We start from the raw sequence: 21,610 nt of genomic DNA, 5'->3' as shown, positions 1-21,610 counted from the left end.
TGTTGTACAAGCATCCTAATCCTTTTGACTTTATGAGTTCACTTGGAGTAGAGTTGTGGTATATAAGGTTCTAGGTATCAGCCCACCAAGTCGCTTATCACACCCAGTGAGCTCTCTCCTGTCACCTGTCTCTGTCATTAGCTGTTTGTTTCCAGAAGTGTGTTCTCACTCAACAATGTTCCACTACAGAGAACCACAACAGAACAAGCAGAAAGCCATCTGAGATGGCCAGCGGAACAGCAACATGCATGTGTTATGCAAAATGACTCAAAGTAAATGTAATGTGTCGGTGGATCATGGTTTACGCGTGTGTTGGTCTTGCGGGCCGGGCCCCATAGAAACCGGCGATGGTTGTGGTCGCTCAAGCTCGTCCTCCAGCCCCTGTGGCACTGGACACACTCCGACCGTGGCACGGGTGAACAGGAAGACCGTGGGAGAAGGAGAGAGAGGCATGAGAGCAGAGGAGCAGATGGAGATGCTCGCAAGGAGCAGCTGAGTCACGTCGAAGAATCATTGTTTATCTGAGGATGATGGGTTGAGATGAGAAAGAGGGGACCTTTCGCAGAGGGGAAATATCTCTGTCAAGTGGAACGGCTGCTGCCCAAGCGAGGAACATGTTTTGACCGGGGAGGGGGTGGGGGGATTGAAAACAGCAGATGGATCTGGTGGACCTGGAAACATTGGAAGTAATTACAACGTCAACCGCGGCTAATCGTTTTGTTTGACAGACAGAGACACAAAGACTCGTAATGGTTTCCCAACACCGTGGGGATGTGCGTGGGTCACTGCTTGAGATTCATGGAGATCTTATGTATTGCCTAAGGACTGTCATCTATCATCTGCTCACACCCTGTGGAGGGCGCATGACTCAGGTCTCGTATACCCGTACGAGGTGAGTTGCCTCACGTCGTACGGACAGGGAAACACCTTGACACCTCACTCGATTTATGACTTCATCTTCACTCTCGCTGGCACGAAAACACCTTGCGCGTTGCACACTCTGTCTGGGGGGGGGGGGCGGGGGGGGGGGGGGGGCGTGCTTGTTCATCAGACCACAGGGGAAGCGGGGATTAGGACTGCGGGATGCTCCTCAGATGACTGGTGGAGAGACGTCTCCCGTTGGTGATGTCATTGTTGATCTTGCACCGGTGTTTTTCCTCCTCCCGGGCCTGGATCGGCAGCAGCAGAGCTGGCACATGGCGTTCCTGTTGGAGGGATACATCCTCTGCCAGAGAGATGTGGTTTGGAGATGAATGAGACATGGGAGGTCATCCAAAACTCCGAGGCTTACAAAACATGCTTCCTCCTCTCTCTCTCTCGAGCTCATACACGCACATGCAAACACACACACACAAGCTAAGCCAAGCCCATCATTGTTATTATCAATTCCTTTGCTGCATGTGTCCCTGGAAGTTATATATTACTGTAGAAATAAGGATAGAACACTGGAGGACAGATGAAGATGATAAAGATTATGTTTAGTATGTAGGCTACACAGTACTTAATATGTGAAAGTGTTTGGGTCTTAGTGACAGTCTGATGGAGCAGACTGCAGACTGTGTGTATGTGAGTGCCATTAAATTGATGGACAGCCATGCGTGCTTAGACCTGTTTTTACACCTCTAATTGTCATAACCAGCCTCTGTCTTACAGATTTCATTAGTGTTGAATGTCACCTGTGGATGCAATCTGTCTCAGTTTGCAGCCCAGTGTCTGCCAACAGAAGGATCTGCTTTCCCCTGCCAAGGGTAGTCCAGAGGATAGTCAGCCCCTGAAGCACAAACACAGTAGCAAACACATACAACTGTAAGGCAAACTCTGCCCATGGTGTTATTCCTCCTTGTCTGTGTTGCCATTACTCAAAAGGCAGACCTAGCAGTCGCTTGTTCTGTTGAAAGTCGGACTAGTTAATAAATAGTGAGTGTGACCTCGGTCCTGTGTGGCTCGTCCCATCAACCAGTCTTGTACCCACAAACCGTCAGTGTCCGCTCTAATACTTTGGTCTGTGTTCTCCACTGATTGTTAAACACTAACATACACTGAAACCAGATACTGCTAATGATCTCAAATACCCCTGTTTAAGATCTCCGTTCCTTCAATCTTCTTTTGAAAATATGTAGTTTTGAGAAAACCACAGTCTGGCTTTAAGTGATGTTAGATGTGAAAAGAAACAGGGAGGTGGGGGGAGATGGGGGGGAGGATGGCGTAAACATACTAGTTGCTATGAAAGTTGCTATGTAATAATCCAGGAGACAGAGCGCTGTGGAAACGAGTTTACGATAGACCTGTCGAGGGGTCCATGCATGTGCTCACGTGTGTGTGTGTATGTCTGTTCGCATGGGTGTGTGTGTGTGAGTGTGAAGGCCCACTTGGGATGAACCTTCTACCACTAAGGAGGTGGCTAAGCAGAAGAAGAAAATACCACACTGCATGTTGTGATATTTAATTCTGTCTTTACTTTAGAAAAAGCTATAAATAAACCAGGTAGTCGAGGTCTACCTAATTTGACATTACTACACAAGTAAGCTTGCATGCAAAAAGAACTCTTGCTCAATCAAAGATGACATAAATACACTGTATAAATATATTCAGGCCAAAGGGACTTCACTCATTTCATCGCAATTATCAAAATTGCACATTCTTGTTTTTCTAGACATGTCGTGCCCTCTTGCCTGTTTCAAAAAATCCTGTTAAATCATGCTGGTTCTTTTGAAACTGAAATAGCCAAGCGTCAGCCAGACTCACTGGACCATTCTCACTATGACTTTACAGTCTGAGATACACACACACCCCAGCACACACACAAACACACACTGAGACTCTCAGCTCTGACCCCTGACCTCTCCCATCTGACCCGAGACCAGAGTCTGTGGTTGTCAGTAAGGAGACGCCAGGAGGGTGTCCCAGAATGCAACGGCAGAAGGGGGTTGGCATCATCTTGGGGTTCTTCTCTTGGCACACAGCTCAAAACAGCGGACAGAAATATCACCTAAACACACACATCTGTAAACCTCTTAAATCACCTGACATTCAATGCTAACACATGCACACATGACAGTTTCAGCTGACTGAATTCCATTAGTTCCCGGGGGTGCGTTGTTCTCCACAGCTCTCCTCTCTCCTCAGAGGGACATAGTTGGGGTCAGAGGAAAGCCACAGCTGTACAGAGATTCTCACGGTGCTCCAGGGACCCCTGACCTGGAGAACAGCGCTAACAGAACCACATTCAGAGCCACAGCCAAGACCAGCGTATGGGCTGCCAAGGTCAAGAGGTTGTCCAGCACCAGGCCAAGGTCAATAGGTCCTAGAGGTGGGGTTCAGTCTGTTTTGGGATGCAAGTGATCGTTGATGCAGTGCCCAGTTCCTGTGGTGCCCTGTGAAAACAGATCTGCAGATCATGGTGCAAGGCCAGTGAGGGAAATACGGACCTACTACACATAACTAAAATCATGTGTGTGGTTTTATGAAGTTAGAAAGCCCATAATAATGGCGTATTCAATTATTCTAGCGCCATGAAGTTTGATGGTTTAGGGGTAGAGATGTAAAAAAGCCAACTTTCTCCCATGAACTCTTCTGGCACCCATATAATCACCCTTGATTTTGCAATATCACCAACCTACTCCCTTCTTTTTCTCCTCCTTACTCTCTGCTCTATCTCATACTCTCCATTGCCTACTTAAAATAACCTTGGTTTCTGAGCGAGTTTTTTATGTTGGCTTGGCAAAGTGCCCAACTCGGTTGTTTCTTTTGCTGTTTCTTTAGAACCAGGTAGACAAAGGGGTCAGACAAACAGGTATTTACAGGACTGACAGGGATAGGACTGAGAGAGACTAAATGGAGGGCCCAAAAATGTAGAAGTTCAATTTCATTTTTGCATCTTTCACATGGTGACTCTCTCAAACACTGTCAACCAGAGATATATCTGTGATGAATGACCTGTGTCTTTTTTGCAAATACTGTGGTAAGAAGGACAGTTGTTGCATTCCCGTCATGTTTGTTTGTGGTTGAAATTAATTGTTAAAACTGTACAATATGACAGCATTTCTTTTGTTTACATCTGTTGAAGTGAGGTGTTTACTATTTAAACAACACTTGCTCAGCCACACAGACATGCACACACACACTGGTATTATAAAGTTATTGATACACACCCACACATACACATGTTGACGCACAGTACTGTATGTTAATAATTAAGCTGGTGTTTATTGAATCAAAGCCTGTAAAAAATTGTAGACTGGATTAAACATGGCTAGAACTCCAGGTTTGTAACTCCTAAACAGACCGTTTTGAATCATTTTTAGTGCTTCTATTTTAGAAAGCATACAAATAATATTCATATGTCTGTAATTCACTCAAAAATGGGTATCACGTCACTGCTTTTTTTAGTTGGGTGGGTTCTGGAGAGACGCGCTCAGACCAATTTTAAGGACCTGGCCTGGTATTACCTGTACACTTGTCTCTCTGTCTGTCTGGCTCCCGCTCTATGAAAGTGCGCCCATAACAAATCACGTTCGTCTGATTGGCTGTGTGTCTACAACTCTCTCAGCCCACCCACTGTTTATAGGACGTCTCGTACATTACTTCCTTCCTTGCACTGAGAAGACGATCTTAACCGAGAGAGCGCTCACCATGGCAGCTAATAACGATTACAGGAGCTACTTGCGGAACCCCAACGACATTGAGGGAGGTCAGTCCCGCTTCCACCATGCGCCGACCTCGGAACCGACATACCGACCACTTCTGTTTGGAACGCTTGCTGTAATGGGACTGCTACAGGTCGCATCGAGTGTGGCAATATTGTTGCACTTGACAGGTTATCTCCATGAGGTAAGGCACGTTAAAATCCCCCTTTGACCGTTCGGTACTGCGACTTAGTTGCGGATTGTGATCTATATGTCAGTATTAACTTTATATGCCTACATTCAAATAACTTTTGTTTTCAACTTAATATATAGCACCGACTGATAATGCCAGATGTTTTTTCAGTTGTTATTTCGTAACAATGTCCTGGAATACTTGCACAAACAGAACCACATGAAGCGATGGATAGAAGTCAGGGTTTGAAGTTTTGCAGGTTTGCGGATTCATGGAAAGGCACGTTGTTTCCATTGAAGCCTGCGGTTTAGGTGTGTGCATCACTTTCTATTTAAAGACAGACTGCTTTGTGAACCATGGAGTGTCAGCTCTGAGAACGTTTCCCAATAACAGAATTGTTAACGCCGGTGTTTTTGTTTTGTTTGTGTGTGTCTTTTCTTTGTTAACAGATAGCATTGATGCCGGAGAGATTTTCCTCCGAGATTAAGGGTTTATTCCCCAGCGGTCCCCGAGTTGATCAAAATAATTCAATGTTTTCAGAATATTATTTATCCCTACGAAATAGAGGAGAAAGGGCGGTATACGGTCATGCATTGTATCTTGTTTGTAAAACGCAGATGTTTGTCTTACATAGATTTATGTTGTTTTGTGTTTGTTTACTTTGGGTCACTCGCTGTTTACTGAAGTGTGTCCTTGGCAGCCCCGGAGAATAAACAGCTCCGACTTGGCCAGTTTCAGATCCAGACCAGCTTTAGGAGGTGCTTTGAGCAAAGAGCTGAGAGAGGAGTGCAGACCCTCACCAATAATATCAACAGTGTCATCAAGCTTACTTTCTCCACTCCATAGAAAGTTTAGACAAAATGATACCGAGCCGAGACAACACTACACTCATGCTGCCTGATGGTGGTTTTGGAGTTGATGGATGTTTGGACAAAATGTACAAGGACACAAGATCTCAGTACTGTCAGGGTGCTTTATAGTGCTGGCATATAATGAAACCCAGATTGTGTGTGTGGTGTGTGTGATTTTGTGTTGGATGGGTCTCAGTTTGTCTGACTAATTTGACACAAACATAGGGATGTGTAACAGGAGCTGGTTATGAACTAGACCTGCAGAAGGAAGCGAGAAAGAGAGGAAGAGATGCAGTGCAGTTGATGGGACCAGTAGTATTAGTAGTACTGTTTTGGGGAAAATTAGATGGCTCATTAGAGGGGTGATTTTCCTTCCTATGAACAACTATTCCAAATGTCGTGATCTCTCTGTCATGACTCTGATTGTACTGAAGTTTGTTGATCTGAAAAGACACTATGAGCTGTAACCTGAATATGTCCTCTCTGGTTGATGACAGGCCCATATGCTTCTGCTTTGTGAATGAGTCATACTTTTATTAGGAACCAGTTTGAGTATTGGCTGGGTACCAGCCTCTGCCATGCACACCTGTGAAAGTTAACAGTTATGGGAGCAAGAATCTGCCTATGGCACCCACCACTATGAAGGAATGTGCTCCTCAAACAGAAACCTTTATGTAAGCTGCATTCCAGAAAGGTTAAGGCATATCACCCATTTCTCAAATGGATTTCCTTACCAGCAATGGCAAAAAACGTCTTTCCTGGTCAGTTTTTCTGTCTAATACACATTCTCCTCCTCCCCGCTTCCTCCACCCGTATGTGGTGTGTGCAGAGGTCCTCTGCACACAATGTGTCTGTATATGGCCATGTTATAGGGATAAACGTATGCTAAAGATGGACATGAATATGGGACATGATTGGTGTTAAAATAAACTCTTAAGAGTTCCACTAAAGGTTCTGGAGCAACAATGGAAACATTTTAATACAGCAGTACATGAAAGAGCTGAGAAGTATTTGTAATGAATTTAGTGTTCTTTTAGCCTACCAAACCACCACCGCAATCCAAGCCTCTCATCCTTGAGTAGATGCACAGTGATACGGTTGGCGGGTTGGCTATACTTTGGTACAGAGAAAATAGTTCTCCATGAAACTGCTCACAACAAAGTCTGTGGATGAATGTGTAATTTATATTTTTGTGGTGAACTGTCCCTTTTACTTATCCCTTTTTGTTTCTGTTGCTTGACAATGATCTAATGAACCTGTCACTGAAAGAACTACTTTACCACCTGTGGAATTTTTTCTCCAAGTGCGTCCATGGAGAATTTGTGAGTAGACTGTATCTCTTCTCCTGACACTCATTGTTCTGCTTCTCCCACCAGGTAGATCTCTCCTCAGTTTCGCATCGACCAATGGAGGTAGGTTGACCCCTGCATCATCCCCGTTCACACAATCACAAACCTTTGGATTGTTGGACAATTTGGTTCCTCAAATGAGGAAAGTGCTTTTTAAGCTATGCACCACTCCCATGTCAGTTGCATATTTTACTTTCAAGAATATTTAAAAGTATTCCATTTCCTGGTGCACAAACACTGCACTATGAATGTTGGCTTGTGAAAAGTTGTGTGTAGTTGGCAATTAAGTTAGTAAGTCATTAGTACTGAAAGTGCTACAGTATATTAATCCAAAACAATATTAACCAAACATGTGTTGGAGGTTTAGAGTCCTTTAGTCTAGTTTTAAAGAGAAAGAGAGCTCTACGAGACCTGGTGCACACAGTATAGGTGTATCTTTAAAGCGTGCCTTATTAGTCTACTAGTTGTAGTTAGCAGTAAACTCAGTACACTCAGATACTACATAAGTGCAACAAATCAGCTCTCCTCTCCATTGGATGACATCACTTTTTGGTGTTGCATACTGTGTCCATATTAACCTCAGTAACCTTGGTAACCACGTGCTCAGTAGCAGTGGCACAAACGGAGTGGTCACAAAGGAACGCTCCATTGTTTGATAGTGGGGGGTTTTTGGAATCCCTTTTTTGGAACCTTTGGCCACTTTATTGGCACACATTTCCCCCTGCACAAGCATAAACTTTCAAGGAAGTAAAACAACAGAGAAAAGAAGACTGCTTTGCTTTACTTTGCTCGCTGTGTTTTGTTTCCCATAATTCAAAAATTCCCTTTGAAAGGATGTATTTGTATTTGCCCTGGTTGCCCCAGCGGAGTACTAAGAAAAACCACCCACCCTGCCTGGGACTGAGCGACTCATTGTGTTGTGAGATCCGATATGATTCCCAGGGAGCAGTTTGAGCAGAACTCAGAGGTTTATGAGGTGTCAGGGTGACAGGTCCGCTTGGCCTGAGTTCTGTTGTGATAGAGTCTGTCCCGGAACCACTGCAGGTCCTCAGACAGATGAGTGGGTGTGGTAAAGATCATGCATTACTTTGGATGTGACGTTTGTCTTATTTGGCTTTGTCAAGGGCCCTTTGAAGTGAGGTAGGATGTCCAGGCCCAGCAAGCAGTCCTCTCTGACTGCTCTAGGTCTGGGGGAGGGTCTGGGTCTAGGCCTAAGGTCAACACAGAACACTTCAAACGAGTGACTCGTTTTCCCCATTACTTTCTGCAGCCTCTTGAGCAACGTTTTAAAGAATCATATAATGCGTAGGATTTGGTTGATTTCATTAGGAAACGCTTCCTAGAGAAGAGAGAGATGAGGCAGCTCTTGCTGACAGGGCAGTTGTTCAGATGTGGTAGAGAAGGCCTGGGATTCCAGGTCTGTGGACTTTGGCCTGTCAATGATATTCATTAATCAATAACTACCTGTGAGAAAAGACAATGGATTTTATGTTTCAAGAACTTCAACAGAATAAATCTGGCTTCACAGCAGTCAGTAGACTGTTATTACACTAAGGGCAGACAGACAGTTGAACAGTAACTATTCCAGCTGCTACCTGGTAGAGTGGTATGAGATGCTGGGGTTTGTTTGGGATCCCAAATCAGGGATGAATCCCACCATGGTCAAGGTAGTCGGATGATGTTTGTGATTTCTCCAAACCTTGGCAAATTGTTTTTGGATGACAAACTCCTGAGACGATTTTTTTTTCTATTTTAGTTTTTTAAATGTATTCATCATTAATTCATATTGATGCAACACACACACACACACACACACACACACACACACACACACACACACACACACACACACACACACACACACACACACACACACACACACACACACACACACACACACACACACACACATATATATATATATATATATATATATATATATATATATATATATATATATTATACTTGTTGTAGGATTGTGCCATGGAAACTGTAAATGTGTTTTTGAGGTGTCTCAAATTAGAAGAGTTCTATCCAGGCAGTATCAGAATCAGAAAGGGATTTATTCGCCATGAAAGTTTGCACAGACAAGGAATTTGCTTTGGCAGGAAGGTGCATACAATAAAAATATAGGAATCTTAAATTTAAATATGTGGTCTATGTGTCTATGAATATGTGGTATTCATGTATGTTCTTTCAACGACCTGTATGCAGACATGTCCATTCTGTTTTGTTATTGTAATCATTTTCTCTGAGGGTAAATTGGTCTGAAATTATTTGAAACAAGTTGAAACACATACATTATGTTCTTAAGATGGCATTTTTGAATCAGTCATCTCTCAAAATCTTCCCCTATCAAGAGATTCATTTTCAAACCAGTTTAGTGAGATCAAGTATGTGTAAACATGCCCGGAGACGGTGTTTGCCTCTATGGGCTCAGTCTTGTCTCCTGTTCCTGGGGAGGGTACACTATGGATATGTTTTTTCATCAGCCATCAAACAGAAATATCACCCTGGGGGTTGATTCAGAACTTCAACCGTGCAAAAAAACATGAGAGCAGTTCCATCTCCTCACGTCAAACAGTTGAAGATCCTGACCACAGTGTCTGGTGTTTAGATCTTGGGGTGGCTCATAACTTTCCAGGGAGAACAGTGCTGAGAACTGTGGGAAATCGATGGAAATGCATACACATGTACACTGTTACATGGACTTCCTGTGTCAATTACACAGAGACAAGAGAATGTTACGTGACGGGTTTAAACTTTGAGAAACGGTCTATTGTGTCCAAAGAGAAATATTACAGAGATATGTATATCTATAATATGTGTCACGTGCAATTTGAGGCCAAGATGTTGTTTAACAATTGGTTTGTAATTGAAAAGCATGCCTACGGATAGTGTGTGGTTTATTAATGTAATGTAAACCATGAGTCTGTGGTGTGCACTGTCACTCTTTTAATGACCATGTCCTGTCCCCACAGGAAGTGCAGACAGAGCCGATCATTGCAGATGCACTGAGGAATCCAAGGAGAGGCAGACGGTGCAAGGCCCAAGCAAAGGAAGGACTTCCATTTGCCCATCTACCCATCATCTACCCCATCAAAAACACAAGTAAGCTCAGAACTATGAGGACAACAGACATCACACATTCCCTGATTTGTGATTTGAATGGATTTAGCTTCTTTAGATTTGGCAAAGGATGATACTAATCATCTTCATGGTACTCAAGTAGTCAAGTCTGACCTGCATGTACAGCATCTGACCGCTACTGTTGTCATGATTCCAGACTCAAAGGGTCACATAGCTATGATCCACTGGGACCAAACCCAGGGAAACCTGCAGAGGATGAACTACCACGACGGACGCCTCATCGTGGAGAAAGAGGGCCTCTACTACATCTACGCCAAGACCTGCTTCCGCTACCTCGAAACGGATCAGGAGACGCCCGTAAACATGAGCAACCTTCAGCTCATGCAGTACATCTCCCACGAGAAGCACACCTCGCAGAAGGTCACGCCCGTTCAACTGATGAAGACGGGCAGCACCGTGCGCTGGGACGACACCCAGTACAACATGTACTGTGCCCAGCAGGGCCTGGCGATGACGTTGAAGGAAGGGGACAGCCTCTATGTGGAAGTGTCCAATATCGGGTTTCTGGACCCAGACACTCAGGGGACGTACTTTGGGGTGATGATGTTGAGCAATTGCGAGGTCTGACCGGAGGGAGGATGTGCTACTGAACGTAAATATGTACATCTTACTGCAAATGAACCACTGAGGGAGCACTTGCTACATGCAAGAGCACTGAATTTTTTTTGTTTTGTTGATATCATGTATATTTTCGATTTAGATTTTGTATTCTATATCACTCTTCATCAGATAAGTTTCATTCTCTTTTGTAAAAAAAAAAGAGAAACAGGACTTGTGGGTATTCAGGTGAGGTGTGAATACCACTACCTACTCAATAAACCCTTAGTTAGTTAGTTCAGTAGCATTTTGATATATTTGAAAAAGGCCATGCATTCCATTTGAAAAAATGTATCAAGAGCACCATTAAGAATGCTTGTATATACTTCCCCTTACAAAAAGTAAGAGGGCATGGATAACTTTCTCCAGATATGCCAGACCTTCAGTGGAGAATAAATGGTGCTTGTTTATCACCAAGTTTCAGGAAGTCATCAGTCATATCTAGTAGATCCTATAATAGTTTAGTTTACTAAACGTTGTCATGGTTATAAAAACACAGCTGTGACTTAATGTTCCTGGTAGTGAGTGCTGGTGAGTAGACAGCCGTCTGGTTCTCAGCAGTAGCCTACAGAGGCTGCAGAAGTAAAACATTTGAAATTCAGCAGTCAGTTGTTGCTTGACTGAACATTTGCTGAACGACGACCAGAAATGGATTGGTGAACAGTTGCTCTATAGTACAGCACAGTTCCGTGACATAGTACTTCACTGCTATTTCTGTTTTCCAAGAAAATATACATTGCACAGTATATAGCACAGTATATAAATAATTCTAAGATCTGAACTACACCTTGAAGTGTGAATGGCACATCATCTGGATGTCTGAGGTTTTGGGATGTTTTTTTCCCTATTGCAGTGGTGTCCACCTCTGTACTCAATGTAAGTACTAATCTGATGGGATTACACAAGCAAGTTATCAATACATCAGATAGCTGGACTGTCTGACCAAACAAGCAAACAAGAAGAGAGATTGTCTTATGAAACTAGTGGAACCAAATCGACTTTGGATCCATCTTTAATTTAAACCTCCTTTTTTTCATTTGACTCTTTACTGAGGTAAATGGGAATATGCACAAAATGTATTTATTTATTAGATGTCAGAGATGGATCATTGTTACAATGATCAGTCGGCTGTAAATCAATATTTTGTATTGCATTTTGCAGCACTTAGATCCTTAGTAGATGCGCTTTTCCATTGAAACACAGGGGCTCAATATTAGATTAAATATTTATGTACATTTGTTCTCTGACAATTCTGTGTGCTCTTGCCTAGCGAAAGCAGAATATACTTTTCTTGCCATAAGATTGTAGCAAACTTAAAGTAAAACATTTTTCATCTTTGTATCTTTTTTTCGTATTTGTTTATTTATATCAGTTTAACAAATAAAACAATTACTTTTTCTAAAGAGTTTCACTGTTTATTATTATTATTGTTTATTCTTTTCTTTTGTGGTCATTTTAACATGGAGTGTATGAAAGACATACAGCTACAGTCATTCACAATAACATACTTAGTAACCCATCCATCTCTACTCCATGATACACAGCCACGATCTCACTGAGGTACCGCCCCTGTATTGCACAGCTAACTCAGAGCAGATATCTGGACCACAGAGGAACCTGCATGGGGAAATTCAACTAAAACAGATGACAATAAAGCTGAGAATAGTATACCAACATGTACTGTATTGTGTGCAGGGAATATGTGACCAAACCACTAAGAGCCATCAATGTGATTTTCAGCAATGGATTTTGCGAGAAAGAGAGAGAGAGAAAAAGTGTGTGAGAGAGAGAGGGAGAGAGAGAGTGATGATGGAGATCAGGAGAGTACCATCCAGACAGTCCCCCTATTGTGTGTTTTGGGGTTTTCACAGTCTTATGGTCTGGCAGTGGTTGGTGTTCACATCCATTTGAAGAGACCTCACATGGATTCCATAAGGTTTCTCAACATGCTGTACCCTGGGTTGAAGGCAGGAGATGGGAAATGTTGGAGGCTGGAGATGAGGAGGTTAGAGGCTGAAGAATGGGATCTTTGGAGGCTGTAGATGGGGAGGTTAGAGGCTGAGGAATGGGAGATTTTGGGACTGTAGATGGGGATGTTAAGGGCTGGAGATGGGGAGGCTGGAGATGGGGTGGTTAGAGGCTGGAGTTGGGGAGGGTTGGTGTTTGGAGATGGGGACGTAAGAGGTTGAAGATGGGGAGGATAGAGGCTGGATATGGACCGTGTTGGAAGCTGGCAATGGGGGACGTCAGAGGCTGAAAATGAAAAGGGTCGGAGTCTGGATATAGGGAATGTTGTAGGCTGGGAATTGTAGGCTGGGGATCCTCACCTCGGGTGGATTGTTGGAGATGGACTAAGGAAATAAAAGTTCATATGGAGCTGATCAATTTCAATATTGTTCACAGATGGAAATCAGATATATTCTTCAGTATTGTGTGTCCAAAGAGCTCTTAGGTTGCATTTACTGTCCATTGCATTAATAAAAATCATCAGTCAAAAAGTCACGTTTGTTCATTCAGGCAAAATGTTGTACTAGAAGAAAATTGGTTTGAGCTGAAAACTTTTAGAACTTCACAACCAAAGTAATAAATTCAGATGCAAGTTTACTAACAATGCTCTTAGTATTTCATCATCTTGGCCATCTTCAGGTTAGTTTTCTGCACAAGTTGGAGGTGCGTTTCACAAGGCTAGTTAGCTGACATTTAAACATTTAAGTATACACTGTTGAGTTCCACAGTGTGCCACTCTTAAGAAGTGACTCAATTTCTCAGGGCTTGGCATTGAAATAAACCATTAAAATATGTTATGTCAGTAGATATTGTGCCAAGCTTGGCACAAAACACACAGACACACACTCCCCATGATACAGGAAACAGCCCCCTTTTGGCAAAGATGGAGAATGTACCGGCTTATTTTATTGTTCACATATGTAAAAACACAAGGGGCTGCATCAATGAAAGGCAATGGTTTCAACCAAGACATGTCAATGTTAAAATGCAATTTCGCATTAACTACAGGACATAAAACCTTTTACAGATCCTGGCCAGTAAAAATAACTATATTTGCTGACAGTAGTTTTGCAACGCCTATGGTTATCGGGCACTGGTTATTCTGATTATCTGTTGACAGGTTATACACATGATGACTTATTTCTTACTTTTATCCAAGAGATTTACTTTTAAAGAATCAGTTTTGTTAATTATTTCTTTTTTTCCAAATCATTTTGGGGTGCCAAATAGTATGTCTCAACTAAAAGGTGGAGTTGTTAAAATATATATATTTTTAATAATCAAATCAAATCAAATCAAATTTATTTGTATAGCCCTTTTTACACGCAAGCATGTCACAGAGGGCTTCACATACGCCCATAGAACTGCCCCTCAACCAACCTAAACCCTCAAGGAAGACAAGGAAAAACTCCCAGAAAAACTCCCAACGGGAGAAAAAATGGAAGAAACCTTGGGAGGAGCAATTCAGAGAGGGATCCCCTCCTCCAGAGACGGTTGGCAAGAGAGAGGAGCAGAACACAAGCTAAACATAGTCATACAGTGTCAATGGGTTTTAAAACACCAAAAATCCATTGTTCGGCTTTATAGACGTTGGATGGGACCTGGAAACTCGCTGTTGACCGTCATGGAGGCTGGTTTCCGGTTGACGACCTGGTCCAGCGTTGGTAGACCGACGACCAGGCAGGTCCTGACAGCTCAGACCCCCCACACCACAAGGGATGTGTGGGGGGGACAGAGAGGAGAACAGGGATTAGAGAATGCCAGGAGCAGCTAACAGTTTCAGTCGTAATAGAATGAGATCCCCACCGGTCAAGTGTGGACTAGTGCAGCAATTTAACAAAGCTAAGAGGGTATGTGATGCAGCCCCACACACCAAGACAGCGACAGCCCCCCTTGGTTGGAACATGAAATCTGTTCCAGGGGAAACAACTCTAAAATAGGTTATATTTATACGAATAAGGATGAAAACAACCAGCCCCCCGTTGTCTCCAACTAGTAAACTATAACAATTAAAATATACAGCAACGGAACTATTACAGTAACAATATACAATAACAGGTTTACTTTATTTGTAACATTTAACACAATAACACAATATTATTTTCTCCAATGAGCAGGGCCAGTGGCATTGATACAGAACTGAGTGCCATTAGTGAACTATGGATGCTTGGGTTTATTAGGTCCTGCGGTTTGAAGGAAACAGCTCAGAGAACAATTTACAGAGCAGCTGGTAGCTTTGTTATGCACAATGAGGTTGCTTTGCAGTTCGCACGCTTACACACTTTCCTCACCCACACACACAGATGTGGGTGGACACATTGGACATATTGTATGCACACTTCACCTACGCACAAAGACCTACACACAGAAACACACACAGTCCTTTGCTGAGTCAGCACAGCTAACTATTTTTACAAGCTAGGCTCTCGGCCTTTGTCTTTGCCCTAATAGAACTGAGACATTCTTGGCAGTTTGAAGTCATAGATTATTTTCACCAAGACAACCTAACATTAGTTTTATAATATTTTTTTTTTAAATACAGTAAGATTTACAGGACCTAGTGTAGACGTATGGGCGTGCGACAGGAGACGGTCATGTTTGAGCCTGCATGAGTCAATGTCAGCCATTTGGGTGCCTGTCTGTACGTGGAAACAGACAGCATCAGCAGACACTGACGTGGACACTGGGATTTCAGTTTACAGTAAGATTACAGTATTATTCAATGAGCCGATGATGTGTTTGGGTTGCCCCACCTATTTCTCTTCCCATCCAGTTCTCGGACATAGACCTAAGAGTACTGTACTGTAGAATGGACACACCTCAGGTATTGTAACGGGACCAAGTTGGTAGTCGTGAGAGCACAAGAGTAACTACGCAAAATGTGTCTTTTATTTTCTCCAAAACATCCACATAGGAAACAAAGAAAAACATAAAGCAATGCAAGTCAAATAACTGAAATCAACTTAACTTACTAATTGAGGTCAACTAAACAGAACAGAAATCATAAGATGGCTGAACTAAAAGAACTAAACAAAGGAAAAACTGACCCACTTGAACAGATTGGGGGGAAAACCTTAACATAACAATTACCACAGACATACCTACTTGCGTCTTGTATCCAATAAACACCAAGACAAAAAAGAACAAAGAAACAAAACCAACTAAATCCAGCAATTCATACTTATAATAATACTAAATACTATCTTTCATGCCTTTTTCTTACCAAATGTTGTGATGAGTATCTCTCACCCAACAGCAACTGGAGGAAATCTCAATAGAATTGAAGTCATCAATAATCTCACAATGGGAAAGAGAAGACTAGTTAAATGCAGATGTCAAGATTTAAAATCAAAACTTTCACAGTATTTCCCCACACCCCTTTGATACTGCCCTCGATCTGGCCTTCAGCACCATGGACAGCATAGTTAGGAATATTGTGTGTGTGTGTGTGGGGGGGGGGGGGGTGAGGGGGTGTGTGTTTGTGTGTGTGTGTGTGTGTGTGGGGGGGGGGATGTTACAAATAGAGGCATGGTAGACCAGATTTGGAAAGTTTAACAGAAGACAAGACAAGAGGATTTCATAGAAGTCTCCAAAACACTTTTCCAGATGCTTCCAGATGCATGTGTTTATTAGATTCCCTACAGTGACGGCCAGTGTCTGTCGACACCACATCCATCTCACAGCACAGCCCAGTTGAGGCTCCATGCAAGACTTTCAGAACAGTTGTGGTTTGTGAGGAAAAAGGGCCATTCACAGATTCAGGTTATCGGGTTTTTGGACCTACTGTACCAGGGGATGTACCAGCATTTCTTCTCCCGATCTCTTTTCCCACTAAGATTAAAAAGAAGTCGAGGGGATTAGTCGGTCACGGCTGAACTGAGGACCCGAACGCACGGCACACGCACTTTGGTCTAGTTGTGTGCTGAACTTTTATTGAGACAGAGAGGATGGTTGAAGTCGAGGGAGGCTGGTGGAGCGAGGTACCGGTAAGAGGAACAGAGGATTGGAAGCAGTGATCTGGTGGTAGACAGGAACAAGCTTTAGAACTAAAACAGGCATAGAAGACTCCATCCCAGAAGGCCAAGAATACAGACGTGAGGTCGGTGATTCAACAAACTGGCGAGTAGTGGATGACAATCCGGGGTTTAAGAGCTGTGGTGTTGATGAGGGAATGAGGTGAGTTGAGTTACCGGGAGGGAGTGAAGGAATGGAATGGATGACTGGACCTGGAATAAACAGACGGAACAGACTAAAAACCGGCCTGGCCTAGGCCGGGGATATGACATAGTCACAGTGTCAGAAACTGGAGAAACAGAAAAACATTCCAATCTCCATCCATTCACAAGAGTCTCTTTCTTAGATCTAATTGAGTTTACATGATGTAAGTATGGATGTGAACCGAGGCTGCCGCAGAGAAGCCTTGTTTGGGACTGCCCGGTGAGCCACAGGGACGTCCCAAACAACATTGTTTTACTTGCCATTCCACATAGATTTAAGAGTTTAAAGTCCACAGAGTGAAACCTCAAGTGTTCTGTGTCCCGATCATCTCAAGATGAAAACATTGACATTACAGTCATAAAGAACAGCACAGGTTCTGGTTTAACACTCACGGACGCGTACACATACACACACATAAATACAAACACCTGAACACCGAATCACACACACACACACACACACACATGCATGTGAAGACACACAGAGATACACACATGAAGTAGGTTTACTATGTAATAACATGGGTCAGGTATCATTCACTTGAATGAGGTGAGCCACGTTGCTAGTGAGCAATGAGACACACAAACACTCCGTGAGGTACCCTTCATCTGAGCTCAGGATCTCTAATGATGGAGATAATGAAGATGAACATTGATATGAGTGTGTATTTGTGACTGGGTGTCTTCAACCAGTAACCAATAACCAGTTATTTGTGTGTGTGTGTGTGTGTGTGTACAATATGTGACCTGTGAAAAAGTAATGGCCGCCAATGACTCACTCTAGGGTTGTGCCAGGACAATGTCAACATGAGACCTAAATCAGAGTCTGCTCCCAGACATCCCAAACCACCGGCAACAACAAGCAACACACCCAGACTCAAGACTAGCTGGAATGTCATTCATATGGTCCTGATTTCACCCCTCCCTCCCTCCCTCGCTCCCTCCCTCCCTCTTCTTTCCATCCTATGAGGAGAGGTTGTCTTGTCGGCTCCAGAATGAGGCTTGGCTCATTTCCAGCCAGTTATTTGCTTGCACAGACAGCTGCCCACCAGCCACATGCAAAGTCTGGCTTTTTCAAATTCTGCTAATCTGCTCTTTCCGTTAATACTTTGGGAAACTTTAAGACTTCCCGAACATTGGCATTAGCAAGCTGCAGTGGCTGTGCAGCACAGACTGGGCATGCATCTGTCCTCACAGAGAGACAGTGAACGCCACTTATTTTGGTTGTTTGCGGAAAGCAGGGTGAGATCTCATGAGAATCGTGCAGAGCGAAACGATGTCAAGGCCAACCCTAGACAGAAAAGGCCACAGGGCGAGTTTCAATTGTACGTGTCTTCAACACGTTGTTCATACTCAAGGGGAATCGATATCACCACACCGGATCTCGGTCTAATCTATGTCAAACCAGTCCCATGTCAGATGCACTCCTTATCGTTACAGTTGTGATGCTTATCTACTGCTCCACTGCAGCTCCACTCCTCACAGCTAAAAGAGGGGTTTTCTGGCAGTTCCATCTCTCAATAAAATGACTGTGACACTTTTTTTCCATGGAAAGTGATGCTTGCAAAGCTAGCTGCATCTGATATTTGTGTCTGTCGGGCTGTCAGGTCGGTTTCACTCGAAAATCATTTGCAGTGCTCTTCCGTGATGTGGTTTCTAATGGGAGGCAGACTGGCTGAGCCAAAGATGTGTCTGTTTGTATACTGGTAGCATTCTCCTTGCTAACAAATAGTCTTGTTTACACACGCTAAGATGTGAGAACACACAGTGTCAGTGAGGCCTTCGAAAGCTGAGGACGATCAGCTTTAGAAACACGACGATGACCTCCAGTATCAAGCTTTTTAGAAGCACCTTTAAGAATGGAACAGGTCCGACAGGTCGGATGGAATGTTAAACTCTTCAGACTTCCGAAAAAGAATGCCTGTAATGCAATAGGCCTAAATAAACAATCGTTCCACAGATCAAAATCAAGATCCATGACAATTACCTAGTGACACATTGTTGAAATACGATGGTAGTTACAGTCAGTGTTCTGCTTTTCAACATCTCTACCCAGCCATTTCCCTCTGACATTCATTTACCAACCAAAAGTATGTATTTAGTTTAATAAAGCCTTGAGCAGGCGGCTTACTGGGGACAGAGTAGGTAAAAGATTTACTTATAAAGCAGACAGTGGCAATCTTTCTCTTGATACATTGTGGTCTGGTCTCCACATAACATATACATCCAGTACAGTAGAGCCTGCAGTTATGCACTGTGATTCCAGGTCAGGCAGAGGTTAACTGTCTCCACTCATCTCCAATATCATCAATTACGGTTGATCAAAACCAAACCAATGTCTTTAGTTTCAAATGAGACCAAAGAGCCTGTGACCTACAGGGATTTGATGGTGACCCAGGGTCATGAGCTCTTGCGTCGGGAACGACACATGTACAGAGGTTCTACCCTGGCGTGGTTGTGAACCTTCCCCCGTTGACGTCCTGATGTTGTGATGTGGTGCTCCAGGCAACCTCATTGACCCAGACGACTTCTCTCACTTCCTGTCATGTGAGAGACCGGAGACCAAAACAGCCAATCATGCAGGGACTGTCATCCATTTTCAGAAACCAGTTCCCTGAAACCACACGCGCCTCCATGAAGCAGATTATTCCAGATGTCATGAACAATGAGTCTGTCCTCTGCACTCTGTAGACCGAGATCCAATATCTCTCTTTTTCGTGGATGTGACAGAAACAGAATGGAGACTGCCATTTTCATTATTGTGTTTCCCCTTTCTAAAAATCACACACCATCAGATTATCTTCACTGTCCCTAAATGGCAATACAGTATATACTCACTAACTTGTATTCGATTGCCGTTGGTTAGGGACAAAAGGGTATTAGTTGTTCCTCTGTCTGATGTGAACGATCAACTGAATGCAGTTGATAAACTTCTCTCACATTGTTGTCATGTTGTTATTATTATTAGGGAAAATAGTCGGATTTTTGACAATGAGTTGTGAATGTCTTACCAGTGGTTGGTGATGTCAGAACCCACTCAGAACACTATTAGCTCCTGATCCCACATACTACATAAACAAGATGGGTTCTGCCCTTGGGAACTGAGCCAAATTTCCCTTTTAACGGGAAGATTCTTGACATGGAGTGGGCTCAACTAAACACTGTACTCTCCGTTGGGTTGGAAAAGAGACAGCATTTTTGCAGGCGGCGAAATGCTTGTGTCACTGTCTGTGGAGACTGATCACCTCAGAGGAGAGAGAACAACTCAATGAATCCCAGTTGATCCAAGCTTCAATCTGATTCAAACAGATGATCCGGAGCAGCATCTGCAGTGATCCAGGGCTCTGTCTGCTGTAAGGGAAACCCGGCAGACATGTAGAAAGAGGAAGCCAAGCTTCTGTCGGTCAGAGCCGCAAGATGAGGTTGATTAAAACGTTCTGTTCGTATTGCTGTCTGCTTTGGTCTGCTTGTCTTGTCCTGGTGTTTGTGATACCATAGCCACTTACACCTAGTGTGTGCTTAACTTATATAAATATACATTTGAACTCTAGAGCCATAGAAGGTAGTGTAACGCATCACAGGAGACAGGACTAGACCCAAGCGCAGAGCGCAGATTTATTTAGCAAAGGTACAATAGGGAGTAGGCTAGTCATCTCCAGTATTCAGGCAGGAAGTCAAAATCCAGAAGCAGGTAGAGAAGCGAAGGTACCGACAAGGATCAGGCAGGAGGGAAGGAGGTCTGGAACAAACAAGGATTGTCAACAAGAGGCCAAACAGTAAATAAGATAAACGCTCAGAATGTGATGGTAAACTAACACAAGACTTCGCAAGGAACACAAGAAATCAGGGGTATATATACAGACCAGCTTGATGGGTAACCAGACACAGGTGTGTAGGGATAAGTGGGCAACTCAATCCAAGGAGTGGGGGTGCACAACAGACACAGAATGGAACAAACCAACTGGACGGTACACAGGGGGGGATTTGGGGTCCAGATTTGAAGGCCTCAGTATTCAGGGGAAGAGGAGCGTTGGATCGTGACAGGGAGGCCAACTCGGAATGTCGGCAGGTACAAACAGCACAAGGTTCTGAAGTCGCAGTAGCTATTTGTTAAATTTGAAAAACTGGGGATGAAGGCAATGAAATACTTTGATTAAAATGATAACAAAGATTACTCTACTTGTTTGGACGCACATTGGAACTAGACTTTATAAACCTGACAGGGATCAGCAACAGATGATGAAGACATTATTACAGTGTCTGCCTGTGTCTGCCTGTGTCTGCCTGTGTCTGCCTGTCTGTCTGCCTGTGTCCGCCTGTCTGTCTGTCTGCCTGTCTATCTGCCTGTCTGTTTGGGAGCCAGCAGTTTGGGAGGAGTCAGCAGGAGACACACACACATGACTAGACATACAGTAACCCCAATCACACACACAGCTGTTTATGATTATTAAGACAGGTGTGGTCCTCATACAGCATTAGACACAAAAATACATGCGGCACACAGACAAACACCCCCCAAAAACACTTGGTAATGATAAACCATACATCTTAGCCCTTTTCATGTCAAAATAAATGACTGAATCAACTCTATTACTCAATTATATTTTTTCGGGGGGGGGGG

At 43.4% G+C, this 21,610-nt stretch overlaps 1 protein-coding gene across 1 annotated transcript; it reads left to right on the top strand.

Annotated features, from left to right (window-relative positions):
- Window positions 1-4,609: 4,609 nt before the first annotated feature.
- On the top strand, window positions 4,610-12,134 carry tnfsf11 (TNF superfamily member 11). The gene is made up of 4 exons (XM_084688101.1): window positions 4,610-4,830; window positions 7,046-7,081; window positions 10,000-10,129; window positions 10,305-12,134. The coding sequence occupies exons 1-4, from the start codon at window positions 4,633-4,635 to the stop codon at window positions 10,733-10,735; spliced, it is 795 nt and encodes a 264-aa protein (XP_084544227.1). The 5' UTR covers window positions 4,610-4,632; the 3' UTR covers window positions 10,736-12,134.
- Window positions 12,135-21,610: the final 9,476 nt, after the last annotated feature.

Source organism: Hypomesus nipponensis, chromosome 23 (genome assembly GCF_054491055.1).
Source record: "Hypomesus nipponensis isolate SF chromosome 23, ASM5449105v1, whole genome shotgun sequence".
NCBI classification, from domain to species: Eukaryota; Metazoa; Chordata; class Actinopteri; order Osmeriformes; family Osmeridae; genus Hypomesus; species Hypomesus nipponensis.
The sequence above is the reverse complement of the archived record's forward strand: the minus strand, read 5'-3'. Positions and strand labels throughout refer to the sequence as shown.